The sequence below is a fragment of the Antennarius striatus genome, chromosome 9, assembly GCF_040054535.1.
Source record: "Antennarius striatus isolate MH-2024 chromosome 9, ASM4005453v1, whole genome shotgun sequence".
Lineage (NCBI taxonomy): Eukaryota > Metazoa > Chordata > Actinopteri > Lophiiformes > Antennariidae > Antennarius > Antennarius striatus.
The window spans coordinates 20,268,905-20,294,777 of record NC_090784.1 but is presented as its reverse complement, the minus strand read 5'-3'; the positions used below and the strand labels follow the sequence as shown (position 1 = coordinate 20,294,777).

The following is a 25,873-nucleotide window of genomic DNA, read 5'->3' as shown; positions in this document are numbered from 1 at the left end:
TAAAGTCACGGCCGCTACGCCTCAGAGGAACAGTAATCATTTATTTTGTGGGGTTTTTCTCTGTAAATAATTTCCTGCTTGCTAATATTTTTTTCACTGACAATCACACAGTTGACTCCAGCTGACTTTGTGACTTCTGATGATTTTCCTCGACACATCCCTTCAGCATTTTTACATTAAAAAAAAACCACACAGCCAGTTTAAAGCAAAGCATTTTATTGCAAGTATTAGTCAAAGATGCACTTCAAACTGAAGCAAAAGCAACACTATAAGGCCAACGATCTAAAAGAGAGTTACAAAAGAGACATTTAAAACTGAAAGGAATAGAGCTGTTGGTACAACAGAGCCTTTTGCGACACACAGAGAGACGGAGACATGGATCATCTGCTAGTGAAGGTTCACTGTTCATTTGCGTTCGTCTGTTTGCTGGTGGCCTCCCTCAGAGGTATCAGAGCCCAAGTTCTTTAGTTTAAATAAAAACTGACACAAGAGTGAGACGCTACATCGGGAAAAAAAAAGAAAAGAATGACAATCGGAACAATCGGCATACAAAGAAAGCCTAATCTCTTGTGCAATATTTGGTTCAAAGTCATTATTGGAATGCAAATGGGTTGAAATCAGGTTAAAACATCTGATGGCCATAGGAGTAAACATTACAGTAAACTTTTTTTTTAAAAACCAAACTTATTTGGTTTAATGAACAGAGGGCCGATTTTCTTTGGAACAGTATTGACAACACTCATAATCTCCATGTCTCTGATCCTCCAATGGGGTTAAGGACAACTAAAAGTATCAAACAAAAAGAGAAGAAGAACAGCAATTCATCACAACTCATCCTTGGTTCATTTACACAGGCACAGGTCTCCATCATCCACCACTCCAGTGAACCTCCTGGCTCCTGACAAGTCCGAAAATACCCTTCTTTGGATTATCCATCAATGACGATGCAACGATAACCAGGAAGTTAACACAAAGACAGTGACGTTTTTTTAAAAAAAAGGCAATTAAGTAAATATGATTTCATGTCATTCAGAATTTATATCCCATGAGTGTTCAGAACATACACTGGATGGATGGATGACAGGATGAATGGATGGGCCTTCTGAATGGTCCTGAGGCAGAAAACTGCTCGTCTACATTGAAATAAAAGCCAAAAACTGCCCGAACCGGACTGGGTTTCTGTTCGGACTCTGGAAACGCGTCCGACTCGACAGAAGCGTTGGCCGGGTTCCGCAGCAGGTTAGTGGTTCACACAAGATAAAGAGAACAGACGAGGGGGAATCGGGTCAAGTACATAGGCTTGTTTGTAGTAGGCCACCCGACACAGGGGTCGCAAGGTCACATAAAAATCTAACACACCTGTAAGAACGCACTTAAGGCCTAGGCATGTCTTTATTTTTATTTTTTTGTGGAATGAGACCTGTTGCTGCTGTAAAATGTTCTGGCACGGAGAAAAAAAAAACAAGAGACGACTTAGAAAGACGCGACACCGACACGAAAAGTTTTCACTGTACTTTAAAGAACTCCATCTTTCCAAGCTTTCCTTCCTTCACCCCGCCTGCCGCCTTTACTTTTTTTTTTTTTTTTACTGCTTTCACGCCTTTTCCATCTTCTTTTACTGGCTCTGGGAGTTTTTACGTGACTAACGTACCAAGTAGCAGCTTGGGATGAAGAAAAGTCAGCTATTCGACACAAGTCAGTGTGGTTCACAAATGGTTCCCTTCATCAGAGATGAGCTGCAACATGTGGGGGTGGGGATTTTGGCCTTTTCAGGTGGTACAAGAAGAGTGGAGGGTAAAGGATATTTAGAACGGGAGGAGGAAGGAGTTGACCCCACCCCACCCCATCAGAACCCCAACCTACGGTTCCGTGAGGCTACGTCAACCCACCTTCCTCCCTTTCCTCCACCTCGCGCCCCCCCTCCATATTGTTGTGCTTGCATTTCGAGGAGAATAAGGCGTCAACGTGGAGGGGGAGGGGCTAAAGGCCTCATCCTCCTGGCTCCGCCCCCACCATGCTGCAATATGATGCGGAGACTCCAGCCGCTTGAACACACCCCTCAATAAATACACCATAAAATAGTCCGCGCATATATATATTTCATATATAAATTTAAAGAACGACATTTAAATAGGACAACAAAATAAAATTCGGCTCAAGAACAATTTCTCAAAATCGGATAAGTGTTAAGACAAAAAAACAAAACAAAAAAAAACAAAGAATATTTGTACAGTTATACTTATTTAACTCTAAAATAGTTACTTTATAAGAATATCGCAATCAGGCATTACTCAAGCATTATTATATGTCATAATAAAAGCAATTTGCAGTTTTTCTTTCATGTAGTACAACATATGCAGCATACCAAGGTAAGTGAGGTGCAGTGTTTTTAGAGATCTCTTGTAATTGAAAGATTTCACCCCCCCCCCTCTATCACCACCACCCCCCCACCCTCGGTTTTCAGTCGACACTGTACCGGCTCAAGACAGATACCGTTGGGCACACGTTTCCTCCATGGCAGGGCATTGAACTACGATGAACCAATGCCATTGGCTGCTACCAGGGCTGGGCGTCACGACAGACGCTTCAATACTGACACTGGTTCTGTTGGTTTCAGCCCAACGCTTGAAACGACGGCATTCTGTGTTTCAGGACCCTTTATGCGGACTTACGTCCAAAAAATGCCCTTCAAGGGGTAAAGAAAAGAAAAAAAACCTTAATATCTCAGTGCAATCTGCTGCTGGGAAACCGTTTTTTGGGGGGGATGCTTTGAGGTTGTGTAATCCAGGAGGTTCTGGTACTGGTGCCACGCCTGGACGCCCAGCCCTAGTTGCAGCGTAGTGTCGAGTGGAGATTCCACGACCCGAGAGCGGGCGGACTCAACCGAGAGTCACGAGAACTTGAGGCACACTTTAACTGGTGGACTGCTTTTGTTTGGTAACACACATCCCTTCGACTCCTCCCCCCACCCTACGCCGAGGTCTGACTCCTCCTCCCCCTACAGGAAACAGAAGGGGACTGGAGTGGGGGGGACAGGTCCAAACCTATTGGCTATGTATCTGAGAGCGGCAGTCTCTAAAGTGCTGTGCTATGTTTGTCATTCACGGGCTGGGCTGTGTCGCACCATGAAAGTGTCAGCTAGGACCCCCCCCTGTACGCCCCCCCCCCCCCATTGTACCAACGACACCATTGGTCCAAGACGCTAAATGCACTAGGAAGCGACTGCTCAACCAAGACTGTATACTTGGCATATATTCTTTTTTTTTCTAGGCAGGTAATATCTAAAAACATGGAGCAGGAGTTTGCATCGCCGTCGCTAGAAAACAAAAGTTGTAGCGAATGTGTGTGAAGGAAGTCACTCCCGGCACAACGTGTTCATGAAAAGGAGACTATTGGTTTGATTTTTTTTTTTTTTTTTTACATGCTAACTTTCAGATTGACAGCACCATCAAAGAGGAAAGGCACTTCCTGTGGACTTCTTCACACTCCATTGCAAACCTTCCACGGCAAATAAAGAGCAACCAAAAGCCAGGGGAAAGTGATTGATTGTGCGAATTCCAATATATGTTTTACTTACTTTTACAAAAAAAAGGGAGTTACTGAGTTACGGGATTGTTTTTTTTTAGTTGATTGGCTATTTTTTCCTCTCCAGACAGTCGTGACTGCATTGGGTAATGTGTTCCTTCAGCTTCTCGTCTGTGTTGTTAGCAATCCTAATTTCTAGCCAAAGGCCACGACTAGCTGCGAGCTGCGAGCCGAGTATGCCCTTTAATTTCAGTCAAGTCAAACCATTTATTTCGATAAAATTGGAAGGACAATAAGCCAATTTCCCTGCTGTGCGACACGGACTTCCGTCGAAGGAAACACTGACCAAATAAATAAACGTCTTCACATCCCTCCGAGCACTTCACCCGCCTCCCGCAAGTAAGCCCCCAAAATTGTCTCGCTCGTGTTCGGCTGCCCTCTCTTACAAGCTAATATTTGCAAATCAGAGCTGATTTGAGAGCGAAGAAAACACATCTGCTATGTAAACATGTGTTCGACTGCCCTCAAGAGAGTTATTCATATACTGAAAATCCATTATAGACAGCAGAGACAGTGAATTAAATAAGGTTTCTCCACATTATGTTCGACTTCCAACATCACCTTTAGCCTCGTCCAAACCAAGCATACCTAAATAAATCACAGAACCGACCCTGCCTTACTGACCAGACCTCACTGCGGTCTTGTTTTTCACAAGCCTCCAAATGGGGGGGTTGGGGGATGGAATTGCACAGATGTGGAATGTCGTCCTCACGCACAGTGGAGAAAAGACCAACAATAAGCTTACAGGCTTTGTCACAAACCCCCCAGGTTTAGAGGCTGGATCTTTGTCTTTTGTGAGCCCATGAAGTGGCTCAGGTAAAGGGAGATGTCAGCAGAGTTCTGCGATTTGTGGTAACCCCCCCCCCCCGGAGGCTTTAGCATGAAGGGACGAGAAGGGCTGCTCACACTCATCACAACACCATTTGATCCCAACGCGCCCTTGAAACGGATCAGCAATACTTTTCAAAACCACTTGCCCATTTCTTTACTTCGCTGTCTGTCTCCATAAGCAGCAGGCGTTAGCACCAGTTGAAAACAACAACAACAACAACATCAACACACCCTGCCTCCATCGTTAGAATAAGGATGCGCCGTCTAAAAATACGATTCCTCCCTCAAGACTCTCCCTCTGACTGTACCGATGTCTTCACACAAAAAAAAAGAAATGGAGGAGAAGAAGAAGCGTTCGACATCTTGCAGCTTTTCAAAACATCAACGCGAGAGGCGGTAAGTGCACATCCTTATCGATAACAGTACGACAGTCCAAACACGTGTCACTAGTGTCTACCACCTCACCACTGCTCACACATATATTGTACATTATAGAGATACGAGTCAACAGTCTATTGCGATAATAAAACTTTGTTGTTATATCTTTTCACCGTTACTTATCATGATACATTTATCACTAAAGGTTAATAATTATACTACACTGGTTTTTTTTCTTTTCTTCTTCTGTTAGCAAAAATAAGTGGTGTGCATTACATAATTTAAAATGTACAAATATACTTTCGATCTGGCTTTTTTTTAAAAAGGCTTTTAGATACGAGTGAATTCAGAGGCTCCATCCCAACTGGGTTCCACTCTGCTGTGCTAAATCTCTCCGCTGTCCAAAGGAACGTCTGCCTGCTTATCAATAATCATCAGTGAGGTTCATCTTATTTTTTTTTTGTTTGTTGTTGTCTTGTTTCTACCCTAACACACCTGCCCGTCTACAGTCTCACAAAGAGGTTAATTCAGACTAATTCAGAGTAGCACCATGCTTGTGTTCGGCCCTCAAACACAGCTTCTTTTAGTGCAGATAACTTTAAAACACAACAAAACAACACAACCTAGACAACCTTCAGGTCATTGACGGCACAGAGGAGCAAAGTGGCGACTAAAATCCAGATACACGTTTCATATCAACAGTCAGTATTACTTAAGCTGCAAGCGTTGGTCACAAACTTAACTCCTCAAACTGTTGTTTCTTTTTTGGAGTTTGCTGTAACTTTGGACCAGAATTACACCTGATCCTGGACTTGGGACTGCTACTGAGTGAGAGTTAAATTTAGAAATTAACCAACAATGGCACGCCACAAACATGGCCTAAACGTTATCGGATAGGAAAGAGCAATAAACATATTGATCGACGGATGATTTGAATGAGACGTATAGAAAAGTCAGTACACAGTTGTTGAGAAGAATAAGAGGCATCAAGTGAAATGTTCTTGCTTTAAACCATCTTATGCTGTCTGTGCTGGAATATAATTTTAGGACTTTACCCCCAATGAAACAGGACGACTAAAATATAACTTCTCTTCAGCCAGGCACTTGAATATTTTTACTTTATGGCCTTTATACTCAACCTTGCTCCAGTCGGGCGGAAAAAAACAAAAATCCTTAATGAATAATGAAAATGAGCCTCATTTACTAACTGACTTTCGGAACTTCTAAAATGATGCCAGCTGATGATTAAGTACTCACTACAGTCGCACCAATGCTGAGGGCAAACTACTGAAACACGCTGATGGATCGTCTCCCAGCGGAGCGGTGCATCAAAGTCCCCAGCGAGAGGCAAACATTTCTCATTTCCAAGAAATGAGAGAAAAAAAAAAAGAAGTCCTCCTCCCTTCATTCTACCGATTATTGCAGAAGAGGAAACCATCAACATGATCTGGAACGCAACTCTCTCTCATTCAAGATGAGGAAATATGAGATAAAGCACTGGAGGAAATGGATGTATGACAATTACTAATATTAAATACACGAGCTTTGAACGATTTAAGTTACGGAAAAAGTCATAGTTGCAAAATGTTTCACGTAATATTTGAGAGAAATATTCAGAACTAACTTGTAGCGTTTTGTACTTTAAATCAGCCAATAAACAGCCCCTGCTGTTCTTGTTTGTTTTTAAAGGTGACAGCAGACTGACCAAAGCTAAACTCTTTATACCGTTTTGCCAGCAGGTGGCAGTGTGCTCAAAAAGAACAAATGAAAAAGATCAATAAAAACGACTAGTTGTTTCATACCCAGGTAGTAAAAACAGAAGAAACGACAGGAAAAAGACAAATATAAGAGCATCGGGGAGGGCCTCTGGTTCCATTAAATAACTGCTTTTCAAATAAAAACAAGAGACTCCAGACCCTTTCTTTTTCAGTTACCTCGTTTCTGACACATGAAAAAAGGGGTGGGGGGGTGTAAAAGTTCTACTCAAACTGACTTTAGGTAACTTGTGAAGGAGTAGATTGGAAAGACTGCAGTAAAAAAAATAAAGGGGGAAAGCAAAAAAAAGAAGAATGACAACCACTGGGCCACAAACAGAAAAACAGAGAGGGGCGATGAAGATGGGGGGGGGGCTGATAAGGGCGAACATAAACTAGTTGGCTGGTTTAATATTGCATAATAGTGCTGAGTTTCTCTTTTGTTTGATTTTAAAGCAGCGTTTGCGTTCTCAGTCCAGTGTGGGGGGGGTGCCTTCTCCCCTTCTTCCTTTCCTCTGCACAGTGTCAGGTCCGGATTAACTAGGCGTGTGTGTGTGTGTGTGTGTGTGTGTGTGTGTGTGTGTGTGTGTGTGTTGGAGAGGGGCTTCTTGCACATATGAGGACTCCTTGACTGGCGAGCTAAGTGCGTGTGGTTGTGTCTGTGTGTGGTTTTCTGTGAGTGTTGAGGGTGGCAACGTTTGAGGAGGGCGGGTGCGGCTCAGGCGAAGTACATGGTCCTCAGGGTGTCGTGGTGGATCTGAACCGCTTTGGCCAGCGCCTGGGGGTCCCGGCCGTTACTCTGACCGGACACATGGCTGCCCTCAGCACTGTGGGGGACAGAGGACTAGTTATCATGGACGGAAAAGCAACGAAAAAACAACCACGACTCCTATTTTGGGTCTCCCGCCCTCACCTGTCGTGTTCTTTGTCCACCAGGTGGTAGCGGGCGCGGAAGGCCACCAGGTGGGCGTAGTAGGCTGGCGCGGGGATGGAGACGGAGCGGGTACAGCGCACGTAGGTGTGGCACAACTGGTAGGTGAGCAGCTGGAACTCGTCAGCGGTGAAACAATTGTCGTCCCACAGTACATGGTAGTGGGAGGGGCGACTGGTGCCCTGTTCACAAAGCAGAGATCAGCTCGAGGACGACCTACTGGAGGTTCGCTGTCCATTTTAAAAAATTGTGGGTGAAAATAACAAGTTTAATAAAATTTCATCACTCTGCCAGAATCTAGAGAATGTATTTTATGAAATAAATCTGCAGTTCCTGGAGCTTTAAACTAATGATGAGACGCAGGAAATAAAAACAACAGGAATGTTTCGTCCTCACTCTCGAGGCAGCTTCATTTCAAAAATCTACAACGGCACATCGGACAGTCTGAAGACATTGAGACCCAAGTGGAGGAGAATGTGATGAAACACGGCAGAAAAAGGCAGCGGGTTTTAGATACTGTTCTGACCTGTATTCCAGCGTGACTGCAGAGGTAAAAGTCGAACTCGTAGGGATGCGTAATGTCCGTATCCACGGTAGTACCAGCAGGAATGTTTCCACTACGTCCAACCTGTGCAAAAAGCGAGGTCAGTTAGTCTCTGCTAAGCCGTGTTTCCTCATGAGATCAGAAACGACTCGAACAGAAAGAGGAAGATGCGGGGAAAATAGCAGAAAACAACAGCAATAAATGAAAAAGATCCAAACACAAAGGCTCATCAAGCGTTTCCCAATCGCACAATTTAAATCCCGATGCTCTTGAGAGTGTAGTGTTCTGAAAATAAGGTTGTTACTGGGTGACTCTCACTCTTGGGGCCTTGAGTGCCTCTCGTTTGCGTCGGGCCCTAATGCTTTAATCGAACGTAATTACAGAGGTTAGGAAGGAGAACAGCCTCACTCACAACAAGGAGTAATTAAAGGAGAGTCATTCTATTTAACGTGCTGGCATAGAGCATAAAAAAAAAGAAAGGATATGGACCAACACATAACAGCACTGGCTTTTAATGGGCACCGATCAATGCTTCTATAACCAGATAGCTGGTGGAGACTCACTCTTTCGTTGCGGTCGGCGCAGAAGAGACGTGTGTGGTGGCGTTTTTGCACAACAATGTAAGTGATGCCTGGCTGGTACTCCTTCTCCAGGCTGATACAGGCCTCACGAATGGCCAGCAGCTCATAATACAGCACCTGAGGAGAGTGAGGAAGAAGAAGAAGAAGACCGTTACAACCGATAGCCGGTGTTGACCCACAAACCAGGCAGCGCGGGCTCACCTGTCTGAACTGGCCTTCTGAAACTCCGTCCCTGTAGAAAATGATCCTCGTCGGCTTGTAGCGCGTCGACTTGTAGAACTGGATGAGCAGCTCTCGCACCATGGAGGCCAGATCCTGGATGACCTCCTGTCGGGGTCTCTGGACCCGCACAGTGGCACAGTATCTGCTGGGGTGGGCGTCCATACTGCCCACCACCTGGAAGAGAGAGGAAAGGGAGCAGCAAAAGGAGTAAAGGATCAGATGTTAAATGTTTCATCTGATATGTCGGGCGGGAAAAGAAAGAAATATACCGCTGCGATCGAAGGCTTCTTCCCGTCTCCAGCAGGGGGGTGGGTAACATCCGCCCCCAAGAAGATAACCGGCTGCTGAAACACTGATGGCCTGCAGGTTGAGAGACAGTAATTAGACTGGGTAACTTTCAATGGATTGACCTTCACCTCACCAGGAACCACTGACTGACCGTTGGTGAGGCACCAGGATGTTGTTGATGCCCCCCAGCTTCACGTTGATCTTGAGGCAGAGGTTGGAGAGGGTCTGAGGCGACGTCTTCACCACGTTCTTCACCTGGACGCACTGAGTGGCCATGCCCAGGAGGGTGTCTCCCACACGCTTCACCTCCGCTGAAGAGAAGAGGGGGGAGGAGGATTCACGATGATGACGAGGGACTGAGAAGCTGTTAACGCTCTGACGCCGACGTTAAAGAAGCAGCACATCCTACCGTAGACGGGGGTTTTTCCCGGCAGGATGACGATGATGAGCTGCAGTCCGGCGTAGGTGTTCTTCAGATGTCTGAACATGGGCTCCACGCTGTCGGCTCCCTGGGCGTACTTACAGAAACACGGCTGGCCCTGGATGGGCATCCCAGCATCCTTCGAGATCTTACGCAGCTGGTCTGTGAAACCCCTGAGCGAGGAAGAGGGAAGGATGAGGAGTTATGAAAAACTCCTCATCATAGAATCAAAGCTGCAAGCTTGTGTGATACATTCAGTCACACTTTTTATCCTCTAATCAAACTGTACATGTAGTACATCTGTCAAACTCAAGGCCCGGGGGCCAAATGTGGCCCACCGCATCATTTTATGTGGTCTGCAAGAGCATAAAGGTCAGTGTTTAAAAATAAATAGGTCAAAATTGAACAAAGTTAATGTCCTAACTTGTGTTTGATGTTATTTTTCTTCCATCATTGGATAGTTTGATCCTTGATTGTTGGAGTTCTGTGGGTTTAATAACCTGACAAATTAATAGGATTTATGTTAAAACAGTGAAAGAAGCAAACATGTTTTTTTTGGTATATTGAATAAAGTAATAAATTCAGTTATTTACATTAAGGAGTAGTTACATTTATGTTACATTACATTGAGTTACATTTAGTTACAATGTGAAAAGGAGTTTGATACCCCTGCTCTATATAGAAACCATCTCACTTTTTTTGCCATCTGTTCAATGCAGGATAGGGTAAAGACAAACTTTTAAACATCTGACACATAAAAATGTAGTGGTCAGGCTCCCTGGAAACCTTCCAAGTCCTCTCTAACATTATTATATTTTAATGAAGAAGGTGAAATACAAAATTACTTCTGAGAAATGTCTTTTCAAATGATCGTGACTAAACTTTAGGGAGCGTCGGGGTACGCGAAATGTTTTGAAATATTCTCAGAAAGAGATTTCTGAAAGCGTTCCAGAGGAGACATTTGTTACTGATCATACTTCAGGATTTCCTCCCGACACTGCCTCTGTGTGGCGAAGCAGGCGATGGCCCACATCTTGATCTCCACCCCGGTGTGGAACTGCTTCCCCCTCATGTCCCACACCCCGTGGCTGGGCGTGGCTACGGTGCGGTTCTGAAACAACATTGCAGTCTCACCACATGTACTCAGGATTATGTGGGCAAACACTCACATTCGTGCCGTTCCTAGAGACTCGCATTCGAAAACAGCAGAAACACAAGTGTGCTGGCGCTCACCTATGCAACCGCACAGGTTTCTGAAAACATACAAAAACACACACACACACACACACACACCCTTCATTCATACCAAAACATATTAACAATATTCTGCACATGAATCCACACTTTCAAAATAAAACACCAGTAGAGCAGATAAGTATTTGCACCAAACAGTGTGATGAATCTACGATGCTTCGGTGTGTTGAATGGTGTTGTAGTTCTATTATAGTGAGGTAATGACTCAGAGGGGCCTTTGTCCACCAGGACGCTACACCTGGGGCGCCATCTGCCGTTTTTCAGCGGTGCCGGGAAAAAAAAGTAGTCTGGTGTCGCTGACATTATAGAGTTAATTATAAGTCTAAAAAGAAAGCCATCTCACATGCCGCCCCCCCCCCATGTCAAAGCAACACTGCATGACTCAGCATATGACTGGTCAGCCGGCACACAGTTGGTGTGACTAAATATTATAGCTGTACACAACTTTCATCAGCAGCATGAAGTTCTAACCTCCTATGTTCAGGTTACCCACTGATAGCAAGTCCCATCTACACCTCTTTGCAAGAGGAAGAAGGGGCTGAATTTGTGGGGGTGGAACAGTGAAGTGTCTATATACGAACGATGCTGAGTCAATGTTTCTTAATGGATTATAGTTGATATGTGATTTTGCATGGAAGGGTGCTGTGACTTAAGAAATGTTGAAATGCCTCTTGAAGGACCGTAAAGAGACAGATGTTAATAGCCATTGTGGTTCAGTCTCAATCATTTCCTTTTTAATCCAAATTTTTAGAAATTGAAACTCATTTATTTAGTAGGGAAAACCACCACTTGGCAAATTCTACACAGTCTTAGCAATAAAGTTGAGTTTTTCCTGTTTCTCTATAACACATGGATTTAAAGGACAGAATCAAAAGGCCGACTACTGAGACTCAACCACAAAGAAAAAGCCAGAGGGACTTACAAACAGAAGCCAGTGAGTTAGTTCCCCTTAGAGACAGTGCAGTAAATACTGAGGAAGGGGAGAGCGTGTCAGACAAACAGAGAATGGGCGTGATTTAAAGGAAGGGTACCATAAAGTGCTCTGTGCTCACCCTGCCGCCGTACTGCAGCATGGGGGCGGGTAGCACTCGCCCCGTCACGTGGGCCATCTCGTCGCGCACCTTGAACTGGAACTCCTGCACAAAGGGGTCGGCTTCGTAGTTGGCACTGCGTACCTGCAGGGAAAAGGTTTGGGATGGGAAGATGGATTGATTTAGGCTAAGGTCAAGTCAAATATGGTGTAATGTGTTAACTGACAAGATTTGGAGGTGCTAGGATATACTTTCTGTTAACTTTGGGGAAATAATGTTAGCAATATAAAGATATTCTATCGCTTTATTACTTTAGAAGTTGTTTGTGAAAAGAAAAATTGTGAAGACAGAGCGTACACCAACACCCAAATCCAAAAATAGCTTCAAGGACAGGATGAGCTCAGCTGGCAGAAACACCAGGTTTGTTCAACCTCTGCTATTCCACCAAGACTGGTCTGTTAGCATCAACGAACTGTGCATCTAAATGAAAACACCTCCACACTGAAGTCTGCAATGATTTCCTGGAAACAAATTGGGTCATTTCACTCCAGATTAAGAGGAAAAGGAGATGCGGTTTAATGAGACAACAACAGGTACTACATGATCTTTCAATAAATCAGTAGCCACTGGAGAAGCTTTGGTTGACGACAGATTTGTCTCAACTAACACAATAAAACCACAATCTTTTTCTAAAAGAAGCGATGCGATAACAAAACACACTGCGTGGCTTTCAAGTCATCACCAGCTTAACAATGCAGGCATTTCACAAGGCCAGTGTGTGTTTAACTAAAAGCCTAACCAAACACGGTTCAAATCGACGTAAGACGCCGAAAGCTGTAATATTAAACCCCTGATTTCCACATGGTGCTTCTTAGCATATTCAGCGCATCAGATTTATCTGAATGTGAACACGAGAGGACTCAAGCTAAAGATGCATCACTTTCCTTATTAGCTCTTTGATGCTGTCGTCATGACAGCCAGCCAATTGAGTCGATTAGTCAGATATAGAGGGAATAATTCTGATCAATAGACACATTTCAGTGACAAACGGAATGTGCCATTTTTCTTGGTCTGCAGTCATTCCATCTTTAATTACAAAATTTGATTCTACCCATCCACCCATCTATCCGCGTGACATCACGATAACACCTGATCACATGACTCCACAGCTGTGTTCCAGCTCACCAGTCTGCTGATCTCCTCCTGCCGGTCGGGCGCCGAGCGAGCCGTGGCTTTGATCATGGTGGAGGTCTGATTATCTGTCAGCTTCTTGATGCACCGTTGGCCAGCAACAATATTACACACCTGCAGGAACACGAGGGCAAATGTTACAGAAAATGTTAGAATAGAGGATTCCTGTTAGTCATTATGTAGAAAATGTTGAGGCCAATTACAGCTGGAGACAAATACTTTCAATGAAAACCTCTCACCTCCAGGGGCAGGTAGGTGTGCTTCTGCTCCTGGCCCACCTGTAGACAGGGCAAATGTGGGTACTTGAGCTGCAGGTTGTACTTCTCTCTAAAGTACTGGGCTACTGTACGCTCCACAGTCTGACCGTTTTCCAACTGCAGAGGGAACCTGTTGAAACAGAAAACTCACTATTGAGTATCGTTCCTGCTCCAGCAGCACGGAACCCATCAGCTCCATCCTTCCAAACGTCCATAGCGTGACATAAAAGCCATGTAAATAAGTAAACAGCAACGTTTTCCACATGGAACGACCCTGAAAACCAGCAGTCGCACAGCTGCTTTTAAAAACGGATGACTAATGTCAACCACAATCGTTGTGGGATGAGTCAGACGTAATTGGGTTTGCTTGGTGAATAGGTGATGGCCTCCTCTGTGGTCGGCGTTCCCCACCCCCATCCCATCCCATCCCATCCCACTCTACCACCCCCCCTGCTGCCTGCCAAGAGGCTGACTCACGTTTGATGGCTGGCGGGCCGACGGGTCACATTGCAGACGCGGTACTTCCTCCGCATGGTTCCACAGTGTGTCACCTCCACCTTCAAACCTGGTGAATAAGAGAAAATGTTGGAGCAGCACAAGGGTTGTGTTTGTCTGTGGGGGTGAATCCTGCTCAGACTCTCACTCCCTCATGAAGATAATACATCCATTACTCACACTATTTAGCTTTATCCCCCCCCTTCCCCTCCCCCACACGTGGGCACACATTTTGCCTCCGTCTTCACCTTTGATTTCTTTGGTGAATTTAACCCGGTGCGAGTCCGTGAGCGGGCGAGGCTGTTCGTCTATGTTGTGGATGTCCAAGACTTCGCACATGAACTGAATGACTGGCTGGGCCTTGTAGAAAGCGGTGGCTGACACTGAAGGAACAACAATCATTAAAAGACAAAGAAAAACATTTCATTAAACCACAATAAACTCAATCTCACATGATACAGAGGTAGTTTTTTGGGGTTTTTTTTTAAACTTCAGCGTTCCAAAACGCTTGATAGTTTGTGAATGCGGGATTATGTGAGGGGAGCGCTAGAAAACAAATGCATTGCAAACACTTGAACTTCTGGATTATTGCTGGAGCGCACACACACACACGAAATCCGATGATGTGAGGAGAGTAAAATGAGTCAAATATAGACAGAGGCTTCAAGCACTTGGCGCAAAACAAAAGCCTTCTCTGGGAAATGCTCCGCGGCGCTCCCCTCCTGACCCCTGCAACACCCACCAGTCTACTCAGGCAAGCACACAACCACACACAGAGACACAGACATACAGACGAGCTGGCCTCTGTCTCCACGGCAACCAGCTATTCAGCTCCCATCCCGCCAAGAAGCCAAGTGCGTTGGTATCCGACGGCCTCCCGCGGTGCGTTTGTGACATCCTCTCTGCCACGTATTTACGGGCGAAAACTCTTCCAGGATACGAGACGTGAACTTCCTGACAAAATGCCAGATGATGAAGCTAATGGCTGATCCGGAGCCATTCCACATTTCAGAAGAACTGGTTCTCGGGCAGCAAAGCCACTAAATAATGTGCGATAGAGTTGGAACGACGCCATCGCAACATAAAGATCGACTCAATCAAAAGGCTTTTAAAGGAATTCAAAAAAAATGTGGTTCACCAAGTTGATCTGATGAAAAGAATAAAGCAAACATGCTTTCAGCATCTTACCCACAGAAATGCATTTAATTTTAAGCTAAAGCACGGAATCTAAAGACCAAGACCAAGAATCTTAGTTTGTTCCTCAAAAAAAAACAACGTATGCACTTTATGTGCATCACATATGCATTACTGGGAACTCCAGCAGTGCGGAATATTGTGCGTTTTTGGACGTGCTGCACATTAAATGTTCAAATTGGAAAACAAACAAAGCAAACAGAACTCTGCGACTCAAAAAAAAAAACTCGGCCAGAAAGACGGACACGCAGAGACGATGAGCAACAAACAGCCGTCCGACTGCAGCCCGAGTGAGTCGGACACAAGTCATTTCACGCGGCGCGCTCTATAAACAGAAAAGTAGACAAACAAATCCTACAGCAGGCTGCGGTTGGCACGCCAACGGTTTACTTTGGAGAAAACTGCAGGGGTATTAGCGGGATTAGGGGGCAGCTCTACGTTTCATTATGCCAAGAGCCACATATGGAGAGGGCTGAGGTATCCCTCTCACATCAATGGCGCTGGTTATGCCTGACGAGGCTGCGGCTAATTTGAATTTTAATGTTAATGTTGTGATAACATTATGCAGTGTCAAGTGTTAGCTAGTTTGGATGAGTGGTTCTTAGGAAAACTGTGATGCAGGAACAGCAGAAGCCCCGTTCTGATCAGGATTAGGTATTAATATCTGATTTTCCTACTGGAGAAGAGTGTGTTGAAACATCACCTGAAGAAGCAAGGAGACATCAGAACCAGAAACGCAACATAAATTGAGTGAGTTTTAGTTCTTACCGTCGATGTTGAGCATCATTTTCCACATGGCGGGGCGTACGGACTGGTGAAAGCCGAACCACACCTCCCGCCCGCCGCCCAGGGGATGGTCGTAACCCTCTGGAGCGGAGAAGAAGGATCGACCCACCGGAGTGTATCTGGATGCAGGAAAGCAGAGATTAGTGTAGTCGAGAGGTGAAAAAAGTAAAAGAAAAATGGAAGAAAACAAAAACACAAACAAAAGGCAGGTGTGAAAAGATGGTAGGAATAAAGATTTCCAGTCTTGATCTTCTTCACACCTGCCCTGTCTTCATCCATGTTAAGCTGTGGAACTTCGTCCCACCACATCATCCATCATCTTCTCTCTCTGCTTCCAAATTTCTCCACTTATCACCCTTAACACACTCCACTGCCGTGAATGCATTTCCATCTCCAACTTTCACCAACTTTCTCTTCCCTTTTACTTTCTTATTGGACTCTCCCACTTGTTCTTCTGCGGAGTAAATTACTTCCTTACTTCCGCATTCCACCATCAGACCTCATTCCTTCATTCCTTCATTCCTCTGTCCCAGTGACAGACCAAGTGACTTCTTGGCTGCCCCGTCTCACTACTTCTGCAGTAATTTTCCAGCCATTTGGAAACTCCTCTCTATCACTGGACGCCTGTTTAAACTCTCCATCTGCAGCTATCACCATCTGATCCCTGGCTCCGTCTACAGATTGAAATTCTCTTTAATGATAATTTTTATGCGGTACATAAAAACAAAATAGTCTTTCTCTCAAAAACACCAGACGGAATGAAAGACACATTAACACACCAGTCTAAGGACTCCAGAACATTTTGGAAGGAGCGACTCACTTCATGGAGGGCAGGTGTCGCAGCACCACGTCCACCGCGTGCACCGGGTTGGTGCTGATGGGTTTGTCCAGCTCCAGGGGTTCAGGCATGCTCCGCCCCGTCAGCACCTCGTGGAGCATGTGCCAGCTGACCAGAGACACAAACTTGATGGACACTTTAAAGGGCCGATCTTTGCCTCCTTCGCCTGGGAGCGTGACATCCAGGTCCACCTGGGAAGGCAAATAACCGAGATTAGATACGAGACTGGTGACTCGTTGGGATTGTGTGTGTTTTTGAGTGTGTGTGTGTCTTTGTCCAACTCACCCCTGTTGGTGCTACCGGTAGAGGGTTAGCGGTGTACAAGCTCCTCTTTCCATCGTAAACTGGCCTGCGATCCCCAAAGATGGTCACCTTAAAGTGCTGCACCATCGAGTCGACCACCTCCCTGGACGACACGCACAGAAACCGTGTCTCAATTTTACTGTAGCGTTTCTAAATCTAAGAGACAAAACTACGGAGACGCTCCTGAAGTCATCCACACACCTGTTGACTCGCCGTGGGCACTTGTCAGGCTTGATGTCCACCTCGTAGAGGTAAACATCCATCTTGGGGATCTCCACCTGGAAGCAGTTGGCCAGCAGCTTGATGGGCTTCCCCATGGTGCCATAGCCAGGCCGTCGAGGCATGGAGAACAGGGACTGGGCCCCAACGGCTCCTGGGAGGGAAACAAGGACGGGACAATCAGGTCAGATTGAGTCCTGCCAGGCCAAAAACGTCTCATAAAATCATACTTATGCAGACATTTTCGAGATGATGTTAAAATCTCACAAGTTGAACAGCAGCAGGAAAGAAAAATCAATGATTAATAATTGAATAATAATAATAAAGTTTTGTTTTGTGCAACAGGTTAACAAAAACCGCTAATTGTGTCCTGCTTCAAACAACAGACCACGTGTTTGAAAAGCTACTTACTGGGTTACACAGTTGTCACATTTGTTCTAACTGCGGTATTACTTTGCGTGCACACACACACACCCACACACACATTATCCCACAAAGACCATGAAACGCCTGAGGTATGAGTCACTTTGATCCAGAAACAAGCAGTTCGTTCTGGTCAACTTAACGCGTCACACAGGAGTCAGCGTCTCTGAGGCTCCACAGGAAAAAAAGAAATGGTTTCGCTGGCGTGTCCACGCAGTATTTGGATTAAACTTGTAGATGCTTCTATTGTGATACGATGACCATCTTTCAAGGTCCATAAAGAGTCATCAATCACTATGTTAGCATCATCGACAGTGTCTCAAGATCTACACTAAAACATGTACCAAGAAATTGTCCCACATGTGTCGCTGATAAATGACAGTCATACTTAAAGGTGATTCATTCCCATTTTGAGTCATAAGCTCACATGTGCGTGTGTGTGTGTGTGTGTGTGTGTGTGAGAAGCCGGGTCTGAGGGGAAGTTCAGAAAAACACTAGAACAGAAACCTTCAGTGAGGTCAGAGCAGACAACGTGAGACACCCTGTTTGTTTACAAGCAGGCTTTGGAGGTGTGTGTTGGTTCTCGCCCTGCTCTTTTTTGGATTCTCCTCTGGTGGCCGAATGAGAGGAGGCCGACCGGGTCGACACTGGGTGAAGACCACGTGTTTGAAATAGCCTGCAGGGATTAAAGAAAAAAAAAAATCATGAAAAAGACAAGAAAGTCTGGAATTCTTGAAACAGCCATCGCTCTCACGCAAAACTATGAGCACAAAAACTTTTGTGATGGTAATGCCCTCGAGGGGCCCGCGGTGTAACTTGTGAGGCGAAACCCAATTTCACACAAAAAGAGGGAAGAGATACATTATAGCCGTTCATTACGGCTGCAGAAAATAAAGGCTTTGCTACCACAGAATCACATCTGTCTTAATTCAATCAATTTCAGGGAGGGAGGACTCATTCATAGAGGGGAAGAGGCTCTTATGTTCTGTTTTCCTGCCCCTGGGATGGTCTCTGGTAAAGACAGGAAGTAAAGGGAGGACAGCAGGGAGTGGCGGGTTTGCGAGAGTCTCTGCTTCTATTCAGGATGAGTCACAAACCCACCGGGGAAGGAACAGAGCAGCATCCTCGGGTCCAGACGTCTGGATCCAACACAACACCAACACTTAGACTGAGGTATTCCATTCTCACACATAAAACTCAGGCAGCCATTCATTTGGTTTTAGTGTGAAACCCACACAAAAACATGCCCTAAGTTGTGTGGCGCACAACTTGTGTGGGATGCTCTCGTAACACCGTAGACTATTACCTGATTCCCTTCTCAACACAAACTTCTACGGCCACTGAGTGTCCGTTGCTATGGTTTTCATTTCATCGATATCTCGGCAGGGACATCCCTCGATAAATTCACGGATATCCTATCATTGATTAGTCTCTGCTCCTCACGCCTCTGGTTTATCTGACCAGCCCACTTGAGAATAAAAGCCGTCACAAGCCAACAAAGCGGCGGCTTTGATTTCGCCAAAGCGAGGCGTGTTTAGGTTCTGTTGGGTTTCAGGAGGCAGCAGGAATGCGTTAGTGATTTAAAGACAGACTGGTCCAGTTCGGTTTTGTTTTCTTTGTTTTCAGCCGTAATAAAGAAAAAAGTAGTTTACTTTTGGTTCGCAGATCATTTAGATCTGGCTTAGTTTTTGATTCGCCGTCACCCGCTGCCTTGTCATTTGCTTTGCCCCTCCCAAATTTGTACTTTTGTACCTTCACATCCAAACACGAGCCATGTTATAACGTGCTGGGATGTTGAGAAATCAACCCAGTGTGTTTTCGCAGGATACTCCAACTCAATCCTGATCATTTGGCAAAGACTCAAGTCGCTCCATTCTGACCTGCCCTACTTGGACATTGAGCCACGCTGAAACCTCCACTAACAGACATAACAAACTTGCCTGTCCAGGCAGGTATGGGGGGGGGGGTTCTTACAGGAACTCTCAAATTCAGTCAAACTGAAATGATCCAGTAATCATCACATCTCCTCAACAGTCAGTCGGTGCTTCTATTTGGTTGTGATAAACATCGAAACCTCATCTACAGAGGCATCCGAGGCTTATCGGATCTCTGGACCAGTGGGTGGAAGGTTTCAAGGAAACCTCCACTTGAGTTGAAAAAAAAAATTCTGCATGGAGTGTGAGTGTGTGTGTGTGTGTGTGTGTACATGCAGTTTCAGATAATTACAGGAAGGACATGTTTCACCAAACAGAGGGGAGGAGATTTATTCCTCCCTCTCTCTATCAGTATGATTCTCATTTCCTGAGTCGGCATATTCAGAGAGTGACAGATGAGAAACGAGGGCCGATCCTTCTTAACTGAGAACACATTATCTCTGTCTGTGTTTTTTTTTTTCTTCAGTATTTTTGCTTATGCGTCATGGTATGGATGGAAACTGCCACTCCAGCCTGGGACCTATTGCCTCCTGCTGAAAGAGAAGCTCCAGTGTCCTTGTTCCCCTTTTGTTTTGCAGCAAAACATTTATTCTATTACTTAGTGTTGGCACTTCAGTATTACACAAGCTGCTTAATGAAGATATGCTATGAAAACACTTTGAAAAACATTCTGTCAGAAAAAGGCTACCTTTGAGGATTCTTTCTTAAATTAGAATCATGCATTTAGCTGAAAAAATAGTGTTATTACTCTTTGGATTAAACAAGGATTAATGATTAATATAAGAGCTGCATAGTCCAAGGTGAAGAAATTCAAGTAAAATCACATTACACTTTATATTTTCCAACATTTTAACGAGTGTACAAATAGGAAAAATGTTTGTCATCTAAAATACCCACTTTCATTCGTCTGAACGCCGCGGCCTTGAGAAGACACACTTGAACGCTGCAATGCACTTTTATTTTTGCAAGTTTTCTGTTGGACACACACAACTTTGGTTTTCCTGTTTGTGTATTTGAGCTAATTTTGTGGGTCATTTATGCAGTCAGCTGGCAGCTCTACTCACGGACATATTTCAACACCATTTTCCTAGTAAATCAATATTACGCAAGTCAAGCGGCAAACTGCAAAGCGGTTAGCATCTTTAAGAGTTTACGCAAACCTCAGACAAACATGCATTCATTTTGTACCAACAGCTGCTGGATGGAAATGCTTTTTGTGTGTGTGTGTGTGTGTGTGTGTGTGTGTGTGTGTGTGTGTGTGTGTGCGTGTGTGATTGTAACCATGCCTGGCAGCATTTTCCTGTATATGAATTTGTACAGGTCTGACTTCATCATGCATTGATTTCTCATTTTTTTAAAAATTACGGGTAAAACTTAAAATATTATATTAAATTGTCATATAATTCACACGGAAAAGTCAGAAAAGGAGGCACTAGCTGCACTGCAAGAAATCAGTGGAATAAAGAAACCAACAAAAAAAAACTAAATGCAATAAAAACTTAATTAGAATATTAATATTTTGCAGGAATATTTCCATTCCTGTCTGCTCCAGACTCCCCCAATGCCTTAACCCCCCAGTGGACAAATGTGAGTGCACGTGTCCTCTCGTATACAAGCCCACACACACACACACACACACACATACACACAATACAGCTGTTGTGTTTCTAATCCACAGAGGCGTGAGCTGTGGGAACAGGGCGAGTGCTAAGTGTTGAGGCACAATGGCGTCAGTCAGGGCAGCCAGAACCTAGACGCACGCAGACACACACACACACACACACACACACACACACACACACACACACACAAAGGAGGGATCGATGCATGTTGCACACACTCCCCCGTGACCCAGTTCCCCTCGTCGACCTGAGGTGGAGCAGCATGCGTGATGAAGAGGAGAAGAAGGTCAGCAGGTGGAGGATTGGAAGGGAGAAGGAATCCACGGACGGATGGACGGACACACATCAGTCAGACACACACACACACACTCAGAACCGTGCCCTCTGCCTAACGGTGACCAGGAGATTCTCCCCCAGCTGCTTAAATGGAGCCCTCTGTCCTAACGGTCTTGTTAGCCGAGCCCAGCGGACAGAGGTTGTTGACTTTGCGTGTTGACTTGGGCAGAACGACTGAAGTCACTGAGAGTTTACACGCGCTTTAATTCAAATTAAAAAAGAATTAGAAGCACGTCCACATAAACTCGTGTCAACATCCTAATGACAACATTTTACATTCCTTAGTTTCCTTGATAAAAATAAAAATAATGACTCATTTTTAGTTTAAAATTTTAAAGTTGGTTCAGGTTCTTGAGGTTTTGTTTATTATTATCATATTAACAAGGGTCTGTAATGTGAATGGAAGAGTAAAAAAAACACCAAATCTGAATTAGGGCCCATGTGGACAGACTGAACTCCATGAATATGAGCAAACTGACAATAAATAAGTAGTAAGACAATATGTAACACCTTCAATCTTCCATATAATTTCTCTTTGTTGCTCTTAAACCTTAATATTAATATGGAAATATGAGCTGTTTTTATTATAACCAGCTTTGAGGCTGTCAAACTGTAAAAAAATAACTGAGTTTTGACAAACCATCCTGTTTAAAATAACTTAACATTCCTTATTTCAGAATGGATTGGAATAATTAGGAGATATTTGCAATCATTCTCCCCACTGATAAACAGACAGACTATTGTCTATTCTTCAGCGACCACTCCTCCCCTTAAAAACAAAAAAAAACAAACATAGAACTTCCCATTCCAATTCCCCTCTTCCTGCCCATAACTTTCCCCTAAAGTGAGCCCCTCGCAGTTCTCCCAAAAACAAATCTGAAGGGAAAAGCAGGAGCAAAATGATTAGCTGGAAACGAGGTCTGGTCTGGCTTCTAATCTCCATGACACATCACAACCTTCAGCCTTCATCCTCCTCCTCCTCCTCCTCCTCCTCCCACCACATGCTCCGTCTCTCGACCGTCTCTTTGGATGAGCCGACTCGCCTGCAGGACAAAACACTCTGACGACATCATGTGTCAGCCAGCATGTTTCCTCTCTTTCTGTTTCACCAACACAGATGACCCTTCCTGATCAACATGACAAAGATACCGGAACACATGATTCACAACGTAGAAAGTGGTTTTGGCAGCAAAATCCAAGCATGCACTGTTTATTTACAGTGATATTTACGGCCTCAAGACTATACTGATGGGGTTGACGAAGTGTAATTTTTTTTCTTGCTATTTAGGAAAGCAGGACGCTGAACTTTAACACAGGATGAAACTTGACCAGGTATGATTGGTCCGACTTAAATCATACTTTTTTTTTTAGTTATTTGTTAATATTTTCATAGCAAAAAAAGTTGTGGTCAAATAAAAAACAAACAAACAAAAATATTGATTAAATGATAAGTATATTTAAAATGACCTCACATAGTCCCTGAGGTACATGGTGTTCATCCGGATGGAGACATAACACAAACATTACAGCATCACATCATTTTGAGATGAAATAAATGCAAGGGTTAACCTCTCTGACACAATTAAGCCCTAAAGCGCGGCAGCAATCTCCATGGAAACCTACGACAATACGCTGATGGTTAATCTTACGGGTGGATAGAGGTTCTGTACTGTGAACAGGCTGCTTGAATGAACTGAGTGCTATGAGAGGAGACTGCAAATCAAGCACTGACCCCCCCCCCCCTTAAAGCTGAGCCCACTGTGTGGATAAAATCCACACAGACCAGCCCACAATGAGAGTGACAGGGAAGGCTCCAAGGGAGGGACAGAGATGCGGTAACTAAGGAAGGGGGTCGATGTGTGGGAATAAAAAAAAAAGAGCGGGAAATGTAGGAGTCTGAGAAGAATTGGTGGGGGGGGGGGTTTAAAAAGAGAGCGGCAGAGTAAGACATCAATGAGACAAGGAAGAGAAAGTAAGTTAATGTTGGAAGTTTAAAAAAAATACAAGACAAGACTCTCAGTGAAACTAGGTCCACTCTTCTGAAATTTTGCATAGCGATCTGATCCCCCCCCCACCCAAGTCAAATCCCATCGTAAAGTCCAGCATGACAGGTGGAGCTGCACTCCATCCGAAACCTCCATGTGTTCCAGGAAGTTGTCACCACCAGAACAGCTTTCTGTAACGACAACCACAGCAGAGACTTTCGCAGAACCTCAGCATATCAATCAGCTGGGAAATGCACTGCTTCACACATGCAATGATGTCATCACAAAAACTTTTTTTTTTTTAATTCTTTGACATTTTGGGAAACTCCCCAAATTTGCTTGAGCTAACTGGATGCTGACAGACATTTCATATGAAATAGACAGATATAACAGGGTGTTGATCTTCTATCCAAACGAGCAGGAAAGTAAATACGCTGCCCTCCCCACAATAACACTGCACTCTATGTAACATATAACATAATCCACACACACACCTGAAAATTAAACAAGTCTTCAGCACATCTTGTTAGATGCTAACTGGATTTCCAGAACTGCACAGCTGTGCTCTATACATACCAACAGGTTTGCTTTCTCGGGGCTAGCAAGCATTACACCAGTGCTACGCTCTCCATCGCCACGGTTTCCGTACCACATGCTGCTGCTCAGACCGCTGCCAGGGAGGAGGGTGAGTCAGTTTCCGAAAGCGGTCTCTGGGCTACTGAGTCAGTAGTGCTGCTTGTATGATGAAGGGATGAAGGGCCCCCTTTTAAATCATCCACCCATGGCTTAAGATTCACTGTTTGTCCAGCAAAACATGCCTCTGTCTGACTGAATTAATGCGTTAATGTTGTTCAAATAGGAAGCATCTGCTGCACTTTTTATTAAACTCACATTAGGATTGGCTGTATGTGTATTCTGCATGAAATTACATTTGAAGCGAAAGACTGCGATGGCATAATGAGCTGCAGCGACACAGGACGTCGTTTTAGTGGTGGAAAATAAAAACGCAACACATTCAACTCACATTTGTCACAGAAAAGATGTAAAGGAAATGGAATACTCTAACATTTTAATTATTATACTCTACTATTAACATCAAAATGTAAGGATCTGGTTTCGTAATATCGATGTAGTCGACACAGGTGCAGGAGGATAGGTTCTTTTCAGTCGCAAATCTGCTGGATTGTGTGTGTGAGATCACAGCAAATTTGTGCACCTGCTCCAACAATGTCACATAACTGTTTTAAACTGTTTGACTAAAAGATGAAGGTGCTTGGTTACTGGGAAAACACCTTGTGTTCCCTTTACGGCACTGGGAAGTGTCCCAGCTGAGAGACGCTGCATGCAGTCGGAAGCAGAGAGGATCTCCTCCTGTAAAGGGAGGAGGAGGAGGGAGAGGGTGAAGAACCAACTGCTGTATCGTATGTCGCTGGCTGATCAACAGGACTGAGAATTCAGTTTATGGTCACATAAAAAGAGAAGCTTCCGTTACAGCCGAGACAATGCCAGGTGGTCCAGACTGTTTAACTGCCACTGTGACCAGGACAGACGCAATTTGCTTGACATGGTTAACAATTCCATTCACCGGCACTAGGCAGTCATTTGCAAGGGCAAATGAGGGCACTGCTGCAGGTAAACACATTTAAAAAAGGATCTGCTTTCAGCTGGAGAAACAAATGTAGGATGAAACACCTCACAGGCTAAGGTTAATTCATCCGAAAACAACAATGGATCCAGCCAGAACAAACCAAATTACTGACTGTATGCTGTACATGCTGAAGGATGCTTGTTTCTATGTGTGTTCAGGTCAATGTGGGGTCAGTGGGTGAGATGACCTACCGTCACAAGTTCTCAAGTAACTAGACTTGCTAGATTTCAGCAGGACAGATCTCATTCTAGGCAATGAGACTCAATCTAGTCATCCATTCTAATCTGGTGATCCTTAATGGCATCCTTGGAGAACGACTCACAAAAAGATAACAAAACCCACAGATATTTTGTTTTGAGTTAAAGACAAAAAACATTCACTCCCGAGGGGAGTGTTACTAGAGAAAACCATTTAACCAATGACTCATATGATGGCAAAAAGACAGCAGAGACTCCCTGATTATGGGCCAACACGTTTGAGGTTCACGCTCGACTTCTTCCATCTCCAACAATCCTCCTCCTCCAATAACCTCTACTGACATGCACTGTAATTAAAATTAAACCTGCAACTATGATAATATATGAGAGAAACAGTACCTGTAGTTCCGATTTCCATTCATGAGGTCCCTGCCCGGTTCTCTTCCCGGATCACAGTTGTCAGAAGTGTCACTCTCGCTCCGTTCAACCCGGTGTCTCCTTCGGCTGCGCGCCGCCGCGGTGCAGCGGTGAGCGCGGACTGGAGGAGGGGAAAAAAAGAGGCCCTTCGGGGCGATCGTTCCGCCGGCCGGGGGTGAAGGGTGGTGTCGTGGTGGAGGGGGGGGGA

The 25,873-nt window shown here is 44.6% G+C and overlaps 1 protein-coding gene across 2 annotated transcripts; it reads right to left on the bottom strand.

Annotated features, from left to right (window-relative positions):
- Positions 1-199: 199 nt before the first annotated feature.
- Positions 200-25,787, bottom strand: ago3a (argonaute RISC catalytic component 3a). Of its 2 annotated transcripts, none has more exons than XM_068323461.1 (19): positions 25,648-25,787; positions 17,086-17,257; positions 16,867-16,987; positions 16,564-16,772; positions 15,726-15,862; positions 14,012-14,146; positions 13,746-13,833; positions 13,251-13,398; positions 13,006-13,125; positions 11,821-11,964; positions 10,513-10,646; positions 9,524-9,708; positions 9,266-9,425; positions 9,096-9,186; positions 8,806-9,000; positions 8,587-8,721; positions 8,006-8,107; positions 7,462-7,661; positions 200-7,375 (listed from the first exon to the last, which is right to left on the bottom strand). In XM_068323461.1, exons 1-19 carry the CDS (start codon positions 25,664-25,666, stop codon positions 7,267-7,269), a joined length of 2,604 nt encoding a protein of 867 aa, XP_068179562.1. In that variant the 5' UTR covers positions 25,667-25,787; the 3' UTR covers positions 200-7,266. The 2 variants fall into 2 exon arrangements, with proteins under 2 accessions (XP_068179562.1, XP_068179563.1); XM_068323462.1 differs by having other exon boundaries at positions 11,842-11,964.
- Positions 25,788-25,873: the final 86 nt, after the last annotated feature.

What these genes read in the sequence shown, in the direction of transcription:
- ago3a (XM_068323461.1), bottom strand. An exon ending in CGGCCCGCCAGCCATCAAAC is followed by an intron (nt 13,399 to 13,745) that starts GTGAGTCAGCCT and finishes CTGTTTCAACAG; the next exon opens with GTTCCCTCTGCAGTTGGAAA. An exon ending in ACACCTACCTGCCCCTGGAG is followed by an intron (nt 13,126 to 13,250) that starts GTGAGAGGTTTT and finishes GTGTTCCTGCAG; the next exon opens with GTGTGTAATATTGTTGCTGG.